At 42.6% G+C, this 17,701-nt stretch overlaps 1 protein-coding gene, 1 long non-coding RNA gene and 1 other non-coding gene across 4 annotated transcripts; 1 reads left to right on the top strand and 2 right to left on the bottom strand.

The window, feature by feature from the left end:
• Positions 1-1,024: 1,024 nt before the first annotated feature.
• LOC133080349 (uncharacterized) lies at positions 1,025-3,588 on the bottom strand. Of its 2 annotated transcripts, none has more exons than XR_009698466.1 (3): positions 3,330-3,588; positions 3,132-3,223; positions 1,025-1,328 (listed from the first exon to the last, which is right to left on the bottom strand). It is a non-coding gene; the product is annotated as an uncharacterized LOC133080349 (long non-coding RNA). The 2 variants fall into 2 exon arrangements; XR_009698465.1 differs by having other exon boundaries at positions 3,335-3,588.
• Positions 1,449-1,545, bottom strand: LOC133080981 (Z30 small nucleolar RNA). Its single transcript, XR_009698657.1, has one exon. It is a non-coding gene; the product is annotated as a Z30 small nucleolar RNA (small nucleolar RNA).
• Positions 3,589-9,909: 6,321 nt separating the features above from the next.
• Positions 9,910-17,399, top strand: SLFN14 (schlafen family member 14). The gene is made up of 4 exons (XM_061175987.1): positions 9,910-10,969; positions 12,218-12,346; positions 13,250-13,964; positions 16,565-17,399. The coding sequence occupies exons 1-4, from the start codon at positions 9,910-9,912 to the stop codon at positions 17,397-17,399; spliced, it is 2,739 nt and encodes a 912-aa protein (XP_061031970.1).
• Positions 17,400-17,701: the final 302 nt, after the last annotated feature.

Genomic DNA, 17,701 nt, shown 5'->3' with positions numbered 1-17,701 from the left:
TTTTTTTTTAATTTAATTTATTTTTTTATACAGCAGGTTCTTATTAATTATCGCTTTTATACATATCAGTGTATAGATGTCAATCCCAATCTCCCAGTTCATCCCACCCCCCCCCACCACCCCCCACGGACATGCTTTTTATAGAAATACTTAGAAACACTTTCTCCTTCCATATGCTGGGACTCATTTGTTAAGCAACATTTGCTACAGTTTATCACCTTTTAAAGATCCCTTTGTGAACCACACATATCTTCCTTGGGAAACTGGTTAAAGGAAAATAGGGGTTGAATGTATATACAGAATAGTCTGAAGACTTCAGTGTGAAAGCAAAGCTATTAATGAAGAGATGAAGTAAAATACTGCCCTAACTATGACTGTGTAAAGACAGGATCTTTTCATAAGCTCTTTCTGCTTGCTGTTAAGAGTTTGCTAAGCTGACATGAATTATTCTGGCTATTACTAAAGTTTCTACGAAACGCTTAAGTAAATTTTAAGATAAATGTTTTTTGGCAGAGAGCTGTTCCATGTCATGATTATGTGGAAACTGAAAGATGAGTCGAGGTATTTAGAGTAAATTTTTCATTCAGGCCACCTTTGACTTTTTGAGGCATTCTGTATTAACATTTTACTTTTTTTTGCTAATCCAATATTGGAGAGAAATCCTCTCCTCCAACAGCAAGAATTCAATCTTGAGTGAAATACCTTATTTCTCAAGTGAAATACTGCACACTTAACTTGCCACTGGATTGGCAGGTTGGTGAAAACATATGGGTTAAAAAAAAAAATCATTACTAGAAGAAGAAGGATGAAAATGATTTTTAAGTGCCCCTGCTGAGACAGATGTTGTCCAATACAACTCATTTTAGCAATTCAAAGCACATTTTCTGATAGCACTAAGATAATAGAACTAAATTTTGAAATAGAATATCTTATAGATTTTAAAATATTAACACTTTTATGTACCATGAGAAGAGTATAATGGATATTTGCAAAAATTCTTATTAAACCACAAGGTTTTACCAGAATAAATACCATAGTTAAGTAAACTTTTTTAAAATTTTTAAATTTTTAAATTTGTTTCAAAGTTAAACCCGAGACACACTGACTTCACAGGAAATCCAATGAGAAATGTTTTTCTAGGCTGAACACCTGTTTCCCCTTAGTCTCCCCCCAAAAAACATGTACATGTTAATTACTTTCATTTTACAATCACTGCTAAATAAACATTTTTAATATAGTAATAAGTCAATAAGGGAACCGAACCAGATTCAGGATTGAAATAATGCAGTTTTCCATGAAGATATCAAAGCCATATTTTTCACCTCAACCTACAAAGAAAAACAGGAAAGTATCAGTAATTCAAAAGAATATTAAACACTCTTACACATAATAAAACCAGTATCCAAATAGGCTAGAACATACCAATGTGGAAAAACCACAACCAGGATCAGCTCAGAGAGAAGATTAAGGGGTCATACCCTGGTCAAAGCCAACACTGAAGCAATGGCAATACCAGGTCAGACTATACTTCACTCATCATTGCATCATTGCTTTTCACCTCCTTGTATTATCTAAGAGCAGCCCAACACCCTATTTTCACATCCAAGAAAACTTAGGTTTACCCGTGAGAAAAAAAGACTTCTTTTTAGATAAGTTGCAACCGTGGGCTTTCAATATTTGATCTTCCACTATGCACCTCAAGCAACTCTGCTGTACAAAAACGCAAACTTGAACAAGTTTTGTTTTGGAGGTGCTTTTTTTAAATTTTTGAAATACAGAGTAGAGTGGAGAAGCATTTACAGTTCAAAAACATTTCTTGTTTTAGTGAGTCCAAACACCATGCATGATAAAATCTCAGGGATGTCTGTGAAGGGATTTATAATCTAGTTCTAAAGCAAAATCTTTAGAAAAGATTTTCTCCTAAAATCCTTTATAAACTCCAGTTCATTTAACATACAATTTGATTTACAATTCTGCTGCCAACAAAGATGAAAAGTATAGTCATAAAAATTTTATACAAGAGTCTGCTAAAGAGTCCAAGACCCAGGGAGGCGAGGATTTGACAAAGGTCCATAGCAAAATAACAGCAATGCTGGAAAGAGAAACTGAGGTCTGATTACCAGATTTATATTTTTCCACTACCAGCTAAATACAAGGTTTAATTTCATTTTTCTCCAGGCCATGGGCAAGATAAAGGAAACAATGCAAAGCCTGGGTAATTCACAACATGGATGATCAATTTCTGAATGAGAAAGCTGACTGCATTTTATTTATTCTAAATGACACCTTCTCGTGGTTTACTATAGCTGACATGCTATATGCTAAAGTACTAGGATCACAATGTCAACCTCTCCAGCTTTTCAGCATTGTATTTTCAATATCTAAATAACAATTCTGGAGACTCAACATGCCTCCTTCAGCCATTTATAAATGTCAATAGATTGATACTCCATAGTTAAAAAACGTACAGCTATGGTCTGTGTTCTCCATTCAGCAACTGAATTCCACAAAGAGAGGGGAACTAGTAAAGTGCCTGTTTAGAGGCTCGAGCCTTTATCTCATCAACCTCTGCAGAAGTAAGTACACGTTACAAAAAGCAAACAGGCTAAGAGAACTTAAATAACCTTGTCTAAAAGCATGAAACTTGTAAGCAGAGCTCCAAGTTTGCTCCAGCCACACACAGAGCGCACACTTTCCTAGTTCTCTTCCTCAGTACGCTTTCCTCTGTCTGGAGCGCCTTCCCTACCCCTTTCAATCTGGAGAAAGTCTGTAGTTCTAAAACCTTGTTCAAACGTCACCTTCTCTGTTAAGTGGTCCCTAACTCCCTCAGTCATCCCCTCCTCTGACTCCCACAGCACTTTTTCCCACCACAGTACGCATCACACGCCAATTATTCACCCATTCACGTCCCCCACCTCCCGTCTCTCCCACCAGCCCCATTACACAGAGCTCCTAAAGAACCAGGACTTCCTCTTACTGGCCTTTGCATCCATTACACTCAGAATGATGCCTGGGACACAGAAGGCGGCTCAATAAGCGAGAGTTTAATTCAGTCAGTGAACGACCCTCCCTACTAAACCCTAAGCGCCTGGATTATACAAGCATCAGCACAGTTTATAAAGCCGACTTACCTCCAACATTTCACGTAGGTTAAGGACGTCCCTCAAGCATCTCTAAGCCCTCCGTCCTCCAGCTTCTAACTCATGGCATTCTGCATGGCGCCCTGCGCAGGACCACCAATACTTATACACGGTGTATCCTCAAAACGATAATAATAACAACAATAACAATACTACTGCTGATAATAATAATAATAATAAAGTCCAAACCCCACCAACTTCAGGAAAGACTGAGACGCCATCCTTCCGGGGAAACACAAGGCCGGATCCAGGGCTCAAACCAAAGCCTCAGGCAGGGGGTCCGCAGCCCGCTTTCCGAACCCCCCAAAACTCTTACGCCCTAGACTCTCAGGAGGCCTGCCCAGGCCTGCAGAGGCTGACCGCAGCCCACCCGCCGCCGTTCACTCCCAGAGGTACCGGCTTGGGGCTTCCCACACTGCTCCACCGCGCTACCCCGCCGGCTGCCGCAGCAGCCCGATCCGGGCAACCAATCCCGCGACTGCCAGTGGACCACGTGGGCCGCAGCCCTGAGCCACGGCTGGTGCGAGGAGCAGCCAATCGGAGGGCGAGGCGAACGCCGGGGTTGGGGGGGCGGGGTGGAGCGGGCCAGAAGGCGCAGGCGCCTTTGCCGTCTCTTCTTGGCGTGGCGGGCTGCATCCTCAAAGTTAAAAGCTAGACCCTGAGTAGTCCCCGCCCGCCCTCCAATTCCCTGATCTCCGACCTTGGGGAGACTGTCATCCGGAGTGGTTTTGCTGGTGCCTCGTTTCACAACTGGGGAAGGACATCTGAGGCGGGCTGTAGAGGGTGTGTGTGCCCTGGCTTTCCAGGAAGAACTATCGATTCAGACAGTGTTCCGACAGTATCGTGCTTGCGCCGAATTCCCGCCTGAGGGCTAGGGGTTGGGGTGGACTTCGATGAATGTGTCCCTCTCTCCCCGTCCAGGAGAAACTCATTGGCTTGTCAGGGGCTTGGACGCTTCCTGAATAAGCAAGAGGTGCCACTAAATATCAAAGAACTGCGAAAGAGAGCAAGAAAGACTTCCTGGGAGAGGTGGCATTTGATCTGGGTCTTGAAAGATGCGTTGGATTTGAGAATTAGGAGATTCTGGGAGAAAATAATTTAACTCCCGAATTAAATGAGAAAGCATAGGGGAGCTTACCAAATTTAGGTAAAGCTGAAACTGGTGTAGTGTTTTCCAAAATTCAGTGAGTTGGAAATACCAGGAGGAAACTTAACAACATAGATGTCCCCCAGCATCAAAACCAAACGACAAACTCCCACAATCCAGACTTACAGAATCATTAAGGTTGAATCTGGAGTTGGAACCCAGGCGTGTATATTTTTAATAAGTACCCCAGGGGAGATTCTGATTCACACCAAAGTTTGAGGACCAGTGTTAGCGTAAAGAAAGGGGGTGATAAGAGATTTGAAAGACAGGGCAAGACTTTGTTAAAGATAGTGGCTTGCTGGCTGTGTAGTTTAGACTACTCTGGAGAAAGTGGGAGATGTAAAGATTTCAGAGTCTGAGGAGATGGGTGATCAGAGCTGAAAACTCAATATGCAACTGTGTTTTTAAACAGATTGAAGGAAGGCAGAGTGAAAGAAGGGGAAGCTATTGCCAAGTGATTGCAATGGTCCAGGTGAGAGCTAGTAAGAAATGGAGAGGTGGCATATGAAGGACAGCAGGAGGAATGTGATGAGTGTCAGACAGGGATAGGGAGAAAGATATGAGGAAATAAATGGAGAAAAATGGAATGTCCTCTGTACCAGACCTATGAAGGACCTCCATTGTACTTTAAGGATAGACTTTAGACAGTGAAGAGAATGGGCCTTTGCAAGTGCTGTTTCCTCTGCCCGGTTTTCCCCTTCCTTCTCCAACGCCCTTTCTCAACCTGGTGCATTCTTTTTTTTTTAAGGTAAGTTTTTTTGCTTGTCTTTATGGAAATGAGGTTAGTCCTTTTTTTATGTTTTTTATTTATTTTATTTTATTTATTTTATTTTTGGCGTTGCCATGCGCGGGCTTTCTAGTTGCGGCGAGTGGGGGCTACTCTTTGTTGCGGTGTGCAGGCTTCTCATTGTGGTGGCTCCTCTTGTTGTGGAGCACGGGCTCTAGGCGTGCAGGCTTCAGTAGTTGCAGCACGCGGGCTCAATAGTTGTGGCTCGCAGGCTCTAGAGCGCAGGCTCAGTAGTTGTGGCACACGGGCTTAGTTGCTCCGCAGCATGTGGGATCTTCCCGGACCAGGGCTCGAACCCATGTCCCCTCCATTGGCAGGCGTATCCTTAACCACCGCACCACCAAGGAAGCCCTCAACCTGGTGCATTACTTGCAGGTTTCAGCTCACATACCATCTCATTTATGAAATCTTATCTTGTTCTCACAAGCATAGTCACTGTCACTCCTTAGAACACCCCAAGCACACTGTTCATATGTTTCCAGCTCTCCAGAATGGCACTAGAGTGTAGGGGTCATGCATATGGACTATAGTATTTGCAAGCACCCTCTTTGCTCATCTTTCACATTATCCTCCCTTCTCCTGATTTGGTCCCTAATAGTGCATTAAAGAATAAGAAGGAGAAAACAATACAGTTCCTAGTTCTTCTGCCCAAAAAATGTCCTTCCTGTTGATTGGGAAGGAAAAAGGAGGTACTTAGGTAGATTTCAGATTTTGAAGACTCCAAAGCAATCCAGAATCCCAAACTTGAAAGGCAGTGGAAGGAGTAGGAGCATTTGTATTAAACACACCTGGCTTTGCATGCCAGCTCTTCCACTTAACTGGCCATGTAATCTCAGGTTCCGTATCATGTGCCACACTCCCAGCTTGGTCCCTTGTGCCCAAATGCATATGTCCAGTAAATGACGGTCCTTTTTATCTTTCTAAAAGTAAGTAATATCGGAAGGATTTCAGTGTGAGAGTGAAGCTGAGTATTAAGGTAGATAGTAGAACTAAAAGTGAGACTGGGGACTTCCCTAGCGGTCCAGTGGTTGAGACTCTGTACTTCCACTGCAGGGGGCGCGGGTTCGATCCCTGGTTGGGGAACTAGGATCCCAAATGCCCAAGGCACGGCCAAGAAATAAGAAAATAATAATAATAATAAATTTAAAAATTAAATGAAATAAAAGTGAGACTGAATTTGGAAATGACATGAGTGAAAAAGGGTTAAAGTTGAAGCTGAGAGCAGACCTTTGCAGTTTACTATGTTGCTGTGCTGACTATTCGTCATAGTATGTATTCTGCCTCCTATCTTGGAAATAACTTTTGAGCCAGACAGGTACAAAGTGTCATGCCAACAAAGCAGAACTTCAGTAGTTCTGAAGGAACTAGTAACCTCAGTTAAAAAAAAAAACCCGAGGGGGTATTCAGAAACCTATTTCAGAATGCCATTTCATCATAAGCAAATTGGAGTAGAAACAAAGAGTTGTTTGATGGTTTGACTTATGAGGAGAGAAGTATGTTAGTTTCCTGTGGCTGCAGTAACAAATTGCCACAACCTTGGTTGTTTAAAACAATAAAATTTTATTCTCTCACAGCCAGAAGTTTGACATACGAGGGCAGAAATCAAGGTGTCAACAGGGGCTGTGCTCCCCTCAGACGCTCTAGGGGAGAATCCATTTTGTGCCTCTTCCAGCTTCCTGTGCCTGCCGGCATTCCCTCGCTTGTGGCCACATTACTCCAATCTCTGCCTCTGTGGTCACATTGCCCCCTCCTCTTTTGTAGGTATCAAATCTGTCTCTACCGCATTCTTTTTTTTTTTTGATGTGGACCACTTTTTCAAGTCTTTATTGAATTTGTTACCATATTGCTTCTGTTTTATGTTTTTGGTTTTTTGGCCGCAAGGCATGTGGGATCTTAGCTCCCTGACCAGGGATCGAACGCGCACCCCCTGCATTGGAAGGCGAAGTCTTAACCACTGGACCGCCAGGGAAGTCCCTCTACTGAATTCTTATGAGAACACTTGTGATTGGATTTAGGGCCCACATGGATAATCCAGAATAATTTCCTCATCTCAACATCCTTTCTTAATCACATCTGCAAAGACCCTTTTTCCTTGTAAGTTAACATTTATAGGTTCATCATCATCATCATCATCATCATCAGTAATTGGTGGCCAATATTCACTTGTTCCAGTTTAACCAGCATCCCCAAAAGAGATAACTGTCTCTTACCTGTTTATTTTTTTTCACTTAATTGTTTTTTTAAATTACGCAAACAATTGATGTTCATTGTAGACCATTCAGAAAATACAGAAAAGTTAAAGAAAAAAAGGAAAGGAAAAGAAATTTGATGAAAAATCATCTGTAATCCTCTCACCCAGGGGTAGCCAAACCTTCACCAAAGAGTATTTTTCTAGGCTGGGTCTTGTGTCCAACAAAGAGGAAAAGTAGGAAAAAGAGAATAAAAGTAAATAGAATAGAACAAACGATTTGGAAGGTGATAGAATAGGTTAATATTGTTCATAATAGATATGTACAGGACAGCTTAATTTAAAATAAATGTAGAGCTTTGAAATGAAATTAACCGGGACAGGAGATGCTTGTATGATGTATAGAAATAACACTCAGCCCTTTAGAGGAGGGATGTTTTAGCTTTGGCCCCTCACTTGAAAAGCCCTGAATTTTCCCACTAATACTTCATTCTCTCCCAGAGGTCAGACTCTGGCCTGCCAATCTGCCCTGTCATAGGCTTTTTTTGAGTCCTTATCAGCCTTCCTCAGGGGTCAATGTTATGAAGACTAGGGGAGTCTGGCAGAGTTCCTGCTCCTCCCAGGCTGATATCAAAGGGCAACAGGGGCTGTGACAGAAGGCAAACATTCAGACCAAAGCCAGATGTGGAACTGAAGCAACAAGAGGAAAAGCAAGAGCATCAGGTAAAAAAAAAAAAAAAAAATTTTTTAAAAATCTCATTCCTCTCAGTTTATGTCTGAGAGCATGAAGAGCTTAGTAAAATCATAGCTCAGGAGCAACTTGTGAAGGAGAATGAGTGAGAAATTTGGGGAAATGTGGAGCAGATGTTCATATGGAGCTAGACTCTCAGAAAACTTTGTATCTATCATGGTTGTTATCAGCAACCAAGTAACATCAATGAGACTTGGGAGTCATGAGAGTATAGTTCTGCTAGTTCAAAAGCAATTAGATTCCTTCGTGAGTCCCAGCAGGTGGAAGTTATAGGGAGACAAATTATAGCTGAAAATAAGGAAGCTATTTCTAACAGAGCTGTCAGAAAATAGACGGGGACTAATTTGAGAGATAATGAGTTCGTTGTTATCGGAGGTGTTCAAGCAGTTGCTGGAAAGCAATTTGTTCAGAGTTGCAAGTATTATAGAGCAGCGGCCTCCAACATTTTTGGCACCAGGGACCGGTTTCGTGGAAGACAATTTTTCCACAGACTGGGGAGGGGGGAGGGGGGAGGGGGGAGGGGGGATGGTTCAGGCGGTAATGCGAGTGATGGGGAGCTATAGGGAGCGGCAGATGAAGCTTCCCTCGCTCGCTGCTCACCTCCTGCTGTGCGGTCCTGTTCCTAACAGGCCGCAGCCCAGGGGTTGGGGGCCCCTGTTACAGAGGGTATTTAAGATAGATGGTTGGACCAGATCTTTCAAGTCCCTTCCAACACTTCTGTGATTCTATGATATAATAGAATCTTATCAGAAATTTCTCTAAGAGCCAAACATTTACATTTGCCTATAGGAGATGCTCACCTATGAAAAAACAATTCATCAGGTTGATTTTGGTTTGCCTGGAGGAAGTGAGAAGGCAACCAAGGCAAACTAACAGCAGAGGAGAGGACCCATCCTGCTGGATGCCTGCTTTTTTTCCCTCCTGGTGGATATAAACAACACCCACATGGCCTCTGCTTAGCAGAGATCACACAGAAAAAAAATGGGTTCCCTTCTTCTAGAGGAAGAATTTTGGTTTGGGTTAGTAAATATTTTATTTTGCAGTTAATAAAGACTAAGGGGGCCGTCTCTGAACTATCTGCTTCCAGGGTGCTAACTTCAATTTAGGTGGCTGTTTTCTGGTCTGGGAAGAAAAAGGAGGTTGACCACAGTTTAATATCTATGTCTCCAAGGCTCATGTCCATTCCCCAGTCTTAGAGGTTCCCACAGCACAGGCAGAACTATTAGGAGGGACGGAAAACTCCTGTTCCTGCATCACACTGTATAAGAAATGTACTTTTAGAAGAATGCCTGAAGAGCTTAAAAGATTTCTGCATTTGGTATCAATTGGCATTCTTTCAGGAGTAGAATAAGGCTTTTTTAAATGTATAAAATAGCACATAAAGAATACCAAGTTTTATGCTTGTTTTTATAGCCAGATCTTCTACATCAAATATACTCCAAAGTTATACTCCCTTGGTTCTTTGTTGTCTTCTCTTCTTTCCCCTCTGAATTATAAATAGGAGCATCTTCTGACGGCAACTACTACTTCTGTGTAATTTGCTTTGGCTCCTGTGCCAACCCATGCCCTTTATATCTGGGCTCACTGTTGGTGCTTCCTGATTTTAAATGAAAAATGGCTAAAAGTTCAGCAATTTTTCCATTATGGTAAAATATTAAGCATTCAGTTTATCTATTCCTGTTCATGCTGTGAAGGCTAAAGGTCTTGGCAAAGTTGTGAGAAAACAGTAATATCAAAGATGATTTCCAATGTTAAAATGTATCTCCAATAATCTATAGCTTTGAAGAAAATTTTGTAATCTCTGGAATTCTTGTTAACATAGAAGCAACATTTCTGTCCTAATTATTTATTGGAACCCCTTTCTGTCATTGTTTGGGGCACAGAAGGGCTGCTGAGATGGAGAGTCTCAAGATGGATACGGAAATGCTCTATCCCGAGATAATTGTAGAAGTGGGCAAAGTCACTCTTGGAGAAGAAAACAGGAAGAAGATGACCAATAGCTATTTGAAAAGAACTGAGAATTCTAAAATCATCCAAGCGACATGTGCACTGTTAAATTCTGGAGGGGGTGTGATCGAAGCAGAGATTGATGATAAAACCTACAGTTACCGATTCCATGGGCTGGGACAGGATCTGGAAACTTCTTTTCAAAAGCTCCTTCCTTCAGGTTCACAGAAATACCTTGACTACATGCAGCAGGGGCACAATCTTATGATTTTTGTGAAGTCATGGAGCCCAGATGTCTTCAGCCTCCCCCTAAGGATTTGCAGCTTGCGCTCCAATTTATTTCAGAGAGCTGTGACTTCCACCGTCAACTTGAGTGCCAGCAGTGCCCTGGAGCTCCTCCGAGAGAAGCAGTCCAGAGCTGAAAGAGGAAGATCAAAGGTGCAGGAGCTGCATTCTCAGAAAGCTCTTGACAAATACATTCAGGAAGAGGAAGATATGAGGATGTGTGCCTCAGAATTTGTTAAAAAAGATAAACTCATGTATAAGGAGAAACTCGACTTCAGTGAGTCCACACATGTCGAGCTTAAAAGGTTCACCACCAAAAAGATCGTCCCTCGGATTAAAGAAATGCTGCCTCATTATGTTTCTGCATTTGCCAACACCCATGGGGGATACCTAATTATCGGGGTGGATGATAAGAGCAAAGAAGTGTTTGGATGTAAGAGAGAAAAAGTGAACCCTGAATTATTAAAAAAAGAAATAGAAAACTGCATAGAAAAATTGCCTACATTCCACTTCTGCTGTGAGAAGCCAAAGGTGAATTTCACTACCAAAATCTTGAATGTGTACCAAAAAGATGTCCTGTATGGTCATGTCTGTGTGGTACACGTGGAGCCCTTCTGTTGTGTAGTATTCACAGAGGCCCCGGATTCCTGGGTCATCAGGGACAATTCTGTCACAAGGCTGACGGCTGAGCAGTGGGTAGCCATGATGCTGGATATTCAATCAGGTAAAGCAGACAACAAGTCCTTGTCCAGTCAGCAGGGAGGAGCCCCTTCTCTGCCTTCTTTTGGGTATTTGGTCAATATTTTGGTTAGAGAATAGAAAGCTGGTTTTGCTTACAAATCTTCTACTAAAGGGTTATTTTCTAACATTTTTAGTTCCAAAGACTCAGAATATGAACTGTGTGAGGTCAAGAAGTGCTTGGATTTTCATCTCTTTGGGGAAAGTTATAGTATGCCATCAGCCATGAATTCATGAAAGTTCCTTTTTATGCACTGTAAAGGTCTGCTGGAAAAAAAATTGCAGGCTGATAGTCTTAGTCTAAAACATTCATCAATAGTCTCTCTCTAAAGACGATATTTCAGAGAAACATTGTTTAAGAAAGACTCTCCACTAATTCTTTCAAGGGAAACTTGTTGACAAATTTGAATTGTTTCAGTAACATTAGGAGCCAGTGCCTTGAAACCACTAGGCTGAGGGCACCACCAAGTGGAGAGAAACTTATGCAAAAGAAGGTGCTGGGGAGGGGATGGTGGTGGGGGAGGAGGACTCCTTGTGTTTTCACTTCCTTACAGTTTTGCTGAGCATCAGCCCTGGTGATTTCAAATCAATCTATAAAGGACTTACGGGCTGAATGAAGTTTATCGGTTTGCCTTCATGGTCAGTAAGTTCCAGATTTGATAAAAGAAGCTCGGATCAAGACTTCAGAGATTTTATTGGATAATTTCTCTTATCTTAAATTTGTTTGAGTTTACTTACACACACAGACACACACACACACACACATACATAAACCCCAAACTAGAGATCCTACCACTTTCCATTCCATCTAAACTTTGGGGTGGGGGGGACTTCAACAACTATAATAATATTTTAAAAAGACTGTGCTTACTTTTTCTGACACCACCCTACCACCACCACTACCACCACTACTGGAAGCCTTTTCTTCTTAGAGGTGACCTGGAACCAGAATATTAGAGTTGGAAGGAACTTTAGGGATCACCTGCTCACCCTTGCAGGAGAGAGAGGTGAAATGACTTCCCCAAGGTAAGTCACAGGTGACTTAGAAGATGCATGGCCCTACAGGAGTCCCAGACCTCTTTTCCTAACATATGTGAACTGCTTGAGGCATAGAAAGAATGAGAACAGCTCAGGCATGACACACACCATATGTCAACAGTAGGAAGAGCAATGGAAACATGCTTTTACTTTTTTTTTTTTTTCATCTGAAACAACTCTCCATGGATTTGTTTAGCTCCTTCCAATTTGGCCGCAGACTACAGCCTTCACCTGATTTCACCAGCTTCATCCACACGAGGAAGCCCGTCATCTCCCATCAAAGTCCTGGAATTTAAGGGGGCTCTACAACAACACTTGTTTCCAGGTATTCCTTCTTGATTTCAGCTGAGGGGATTATTTATTAAAATTAAGGGGATTATTTTCTAAAATTAAGTTGGGAGGAATTGGTAGCAATTCGTCCAAGCCTTTCTCCTTAGAGAAGGTCAAATGTAGGGCTTAGCAGACACAATTGTCCTGAATTAATATACATGGCAAATTCTTGATTTCAGTCATCAAATCCACCCTACACCTCTGTGCGTTTTGGGCTTCCAGTCACAGATAGCTTTTGTTCTCCAAATATGAGAGAATAAATTTGAAAGAGCTGCCCCCTGGCTTTTCAAGGCAGAAGGAGGTGAGCCATGGTGTCACCTAGACTCTTCCTAAGGCAAGAGTTTCTCAGTCTTGACCCTATTGATATTTAGATCAGATAATTCTTTGTTGAGGGAGGCTGCCCTGAGAATTGTAGGATGTTTGGCAGCATTCCTGGCCTCTAGCCACTAGATGCCAGTAGCACCTCTCCAGCTATGAAAAATCAAAACATTTCCAGATATTGCCAAATATCCCAGGGGGGCAAAATTGCCACAGGAAAAGGAAAGTTCTTAGTTTCCCAAAAGCATCAGGTTCTCTCTCTGTCTCTCTCTCTCACACACACACATACACACACACCCTTAACAGGAAGGAATACCTTCCTAGTACTACTGGACCATTTGGGGTTGAGGACAGAGTGCTAGAAGGCTGTTCTGTGAAGACCCCTCCCTGATTGCCTTCCCCTGTACGAGAGCTGCCAGAAACAGGGACTTCCCAGCCCTGGCCTGTGAAGAGGAGGTGCTTTCTTTGCAGACAAGGAAACCCATAATTCCATGGCTAGGTTCATCTCTTCTTACGATGTTGCAGGAATACTTAAATATCCTTTGTAAATTTTAGTAACTTCTATTCCTTGACTTTTCAGTGACACAGGAAGAGATACAATTTAAACCAGAATCCCTCTGTAAGAAGCTCTTCTCAGATCATAAAGGACTGGAGAAATTAATGAAGACACAGATATATCCTTGTTCTCAGGGGTTTGTGATATTTTCCAAAAGCTGGGCAAGCGATGTTGGCTTCAGGAAGGAGCAGAATGTCCTGTGTGATGCTCTCCTAATAGCAGTGAACAGCCCCCTGGTACTCTATACAATCGTAACAGATGCCACGTGGATTGGGGGGCCTGTGTACGCCTGGAACACTGCTCGTCAATTAAAGCAGAAACTGGGAACTGTTGGTGGTTACACAGGGAAACTGTGTGTCATCCCAAGGCTGATAGACCTGCCCAGCACACGGTGTAGACCCGGTGAAATCCCCATGCACTATCCCCGATCCTACAGGCTTGCTGATGAGGATGAAATGGAAAATTTGTTGCAGGCCCTTATCGTGGTCTCGCTCTGCTCTCGATCTCTTCTGAGTGACCAGCTGGGCTGTGAATATTTCAATTTGCTTGTAGCAGAGCAGTGCGAGCTGCTTTCAGAGAGCCTCCAGGAGACACGAGAATTGTTCCTCCACTGCTTTCCAGGAACCAGGAAGACTGCCCTGGCCATAAAGATCATGGAGAAAATTAAGGACTTGTTCCACTGCAAGCCCAAAGAGATCCTCTATGTTTGTGAAAGTGACGCCTTAAAGGATTTTGTGACGTAAGAGTTTCACTAACTAAACACAATAAACATATTTAATCAGTCTTTCAACAGTATCACACAAGTAATTTGTGTCTTTAGTTTAAGATTTTGCAATGCCTTTGCTGCATATGGACAAGAGCCCAAACTATATACACATTTGCAAGTGATCAAGTAGTTGAGCTAGAAAAGGGCACTTTGCAATGTTCAGGCTTAAACATCTCATTAGAAATTAGCTACGTATGCATAACTTTAAATTTATGTAACTAGAAACATTTTCCCCCCCACAATCTATGGCCTTAAATTTAAGAAAGGTTGAAACGAACCTATCTTGTTTCACATATACTTTTTGCTTGATATTTAGTGCTTTAAAGTCATAGGGTATTTCAGTCAATTAGACATTACACCTAACGGGAACTTGAATTTAAATACCATTTATTTCGTTTATAAAATATTTTTACTTGTTTGACTTGTTCTGAGTCAATAATTTTAGAAAACATGCACATTTGCTTCTGATTTAAATCTTTAGCTTTTGATTTAGTAAAAGAAATTGGTTGTTAGTCAATCCAGCAAATGAGGGCTTTTAATTTTGATTTGCTTGACTTACTTATTCAACTAATCTTTTTGAGCACTATTTATATGCTAGGTACTGTGTACATTTAGTGTTAGAGGAGAAAAACATATTGCAGACCTTGCCGTAAAGCCCAATAAGAGAGACAAAGAGAAAAATAAGCAATGGGAGTGTTGTGTAACTATTATGATACTAAAGATATGCTTAACTTGGGCTGGAGATTGGTCAGTAAATACTTCCCAGTGAAGGAGATCTTGACTTCCTTCTTAAGAAGTGAGTAGGAGGGGCTCCTCTGGTGGCGCAGTGGTTGAGAATCTGCCTGCCAATGCAGGGGACACGGGTTCGAGCCCTGGTCTGGGAAGATCCCACATGCCACGGAGCAACTAGGCCCGTGAGCCACATCTGGAGCCTGTGCTCCGCAACAAGAGAGGCCGCGATAGTGAGAGGCCCGCGCACCGCCATGAAGAGTGGCCCCCGCCTGCCGCAACTAGAGAAAGCCCTTGCACAGAAACGAAGACCCAACACAGCCAAAAATAAATAAATCAAAAAAAAGAAAAAAAAAAAGTGAGTAGGAGAAGTGAATAAAATGGGGGCTTTTGGGGGCTTCCCTGGTGGTGCAGTGGTTGAGAGTCTGCCTGCCAATGCAGGAGACACGGGTTCGAGCCCTGGTCTGGGAAGATCCCACATGCCACGGAGCAACTGGGCCCGTGAGCCATAATTACTGAGCCTGCGCGTCTGGAGCCTGTGTTCCACAACAAGAGAGGCCGCGATAGTGAGGGGTCCGCGCCCTGCGATGAAGAGTGGCCCCCGCTTGCCGCAACTAGAGAAAGCCCTCGCACAGAAACGAAGACCCAAAACAGCCATAAATAAATTTAAAAAAAAAAAAAATGGGGGCTTTTTAGGCAAAGGGCACAGCAAGTGCAAAGGCACGGAGATTAGAGAATCAGAATGGTAGGTCTGCCTGGAGCAATGAGGGGCTGTGGGTATGTGACAGATGAAGTTGGAAAGGAGGCAGATGCCAGACTATGAAGGATCTTGTAAACTGTGTTAAAGGCTACGTTCTTTATTATGCTTTACAGGTATAAGTTTTTAAATATCCCCAGTCAAAAGGCAAATTCAATTCAACAAACATCTATGAACTTAATGTGAGTGGGTTACGGAGATGGCTAAGAATCAATGCTTTTCTTCAAAAAGTCTACAGAGTCCAAACTGGAAGAGAAGAACGTGAATAGTTATGATTCAGGACATAGGGAGTTAAGCCCCAGGGACTGCACATGCAGTCCCACATCTGCAGGGATGGGTGATATGACTTGAATCCAAATTAGAGGTGGCAAGAAACAACCAAGTTTGTTTTAAAAAAAAAGTATACACACACACACACACACACACACACACACACACACGTATGCTAAAACATACTATAAAGGAAAATTGAGCTAAGTAAGTAGGATTGGTAGCTCCATAGAGGCAAAGCCCTGCAGACTTGGTACCCTACTTGACATGTCATGGAACTCAGCAACCTCTTAATGTTTTCCTTACCAAAATCTAAAGCGGCTTCTGCTTTTGTACTACAAGTAAGTGGGGAAATAGGATTTTCTTTAGAGGAACTTGTATGAGCCCATACCTCTTTTGCATACGAAAATTATGATATGCCTTTAGGTGACTGTTCTCCAGCTCTAAAAAAGACAGAAAGTAAAGAAATAGTAGTAACAAGTGTAAATTCCTTTTGAGATTTCCTTTAGATGTAAGGAATTTACCTTCAGGGATTGTCAAGCAGCAGAAATGGACTATAGTAGAAATAATAAAATCTCCTACCTGGGTTCATTTCAAAAGTTTCGTATGCAGATTTAACTTGATAGCCCCAAAGAGTAGGGTTTGCAATTATGTATTCTATCAGGTAACTTGTAAGTAGAGCACTTTTGTAGTATTGAATCAGTGAATCAGTCTCCAGATGAGAACCAGTCTCTAATGCTAATCCAGAGAGTAATAAATGCATGGTATTTCCTTTGTTTATATGCCTGAAGCCCTATTTTCTCCTTCATCCTTACAGCCAGCAAACCACCTGCCAAGCTGTGACCCGGAAAACCTTCATGCGAGGGGAGTTCCCAAAGATCAAACACATAGTGATGGATGAGACTGAGAATTTCTGCAGTAAATATGGTGACTGGTACATGAAGGCTAGGAGCATCACCCATCCAAAGGTGAGGGGCGCTGGAAGTGAAAACCTTCACCACGGGATTCTCTGGCTTTTTCTGGACCCTTTCCAAGTCCGTCACGCAGATATCAATGGCCTTCCCCCTACATCTGCTCAGTTTCCTCGAAAAACAATCACCAATGGGATCCACTGTGCTCTGGAAATAGCGATGCTGATGAAAGAAGAAATGAAGAGGATCAAAGAAAATCCTCACCCCAACGTGTCTCCAGACACTTTGGCATCGTTTAGGGAAGCTGCCTATGAGGAAGCAATGTGCGCTCAGGCTCTGCCTGGGCTGTGTGAGACAGAGACGAACCTGACCACAGAAGAAATTGCGAAACACGTGGCAGAAAGATGTCACCACCTGTTCCAATGTGGATATCTGCCCAAAGATATAGCAATTCTGTGCAGGAGAGGGGAGGACAGAGGACGCTATGAGCTTGCACTACTAAGAGCGATGGAATTATTTGAGACCCACGGAGCAGCGAAGGTTGTGTTCAGCCAGGTCTCTGGTGTTTTGGATGATCACATCGTTTTAGACAGTATTCAGCAGTTTTCAGGCCTGGAGAGGAATATTGTGTTTGGGCTTAGTCCAGAATATGCCCTGTCAGAGGAAGTTCATAAGCTCTGTTTTGCCTCGAGAGCCATTAAACACCTCTACCTGCTTTACGAAAAGAGGGCAACCTTCTGAAAATTATTTCAAACAGTACAGGAAGGGAGAAAGAGCAGAGTCCCTGCTCCCAGGCAGGTGGCAGCTATGCCTTTTCATGTGTTACAAGTGAGGAAATCAAGGCACAGTCAGAATAGCATGGAGCCACAGAAATGTCTCTTGGGACCGGGCCTTTCAGTCTGTTTGCAGTGTCACTGGCCTTTTCCCACTCCACTCCACCTCTTCCCTGGTACTTATCATTGGTCCCTTGCCTCTGGTTTTTCTAGTCCAATCCAGCTTCCATCTTGTCAACCACAGAAGTCCTCCTCAAATACAGAACTGGT

The sequence above is a fragment of the Eubalaena glacialis genome, chromosome 19, assembly GCF_028564815.1.
Source record: "Eubalaena glacialis isolate mEubGla1 chromosome 19, mEubGla1.1.hap2.+ XY, whole genome shotgun sequence".
Lineage (NCBI taxonomy): Eukaryota > Metazoa > Chordata > Mammalia > Artiodactyla > Balaenidae > Eubalaena > Eubalaena glacialis.
This window is presented reverse-complemented; position numbering and strand designations above follow the sequence as displayed.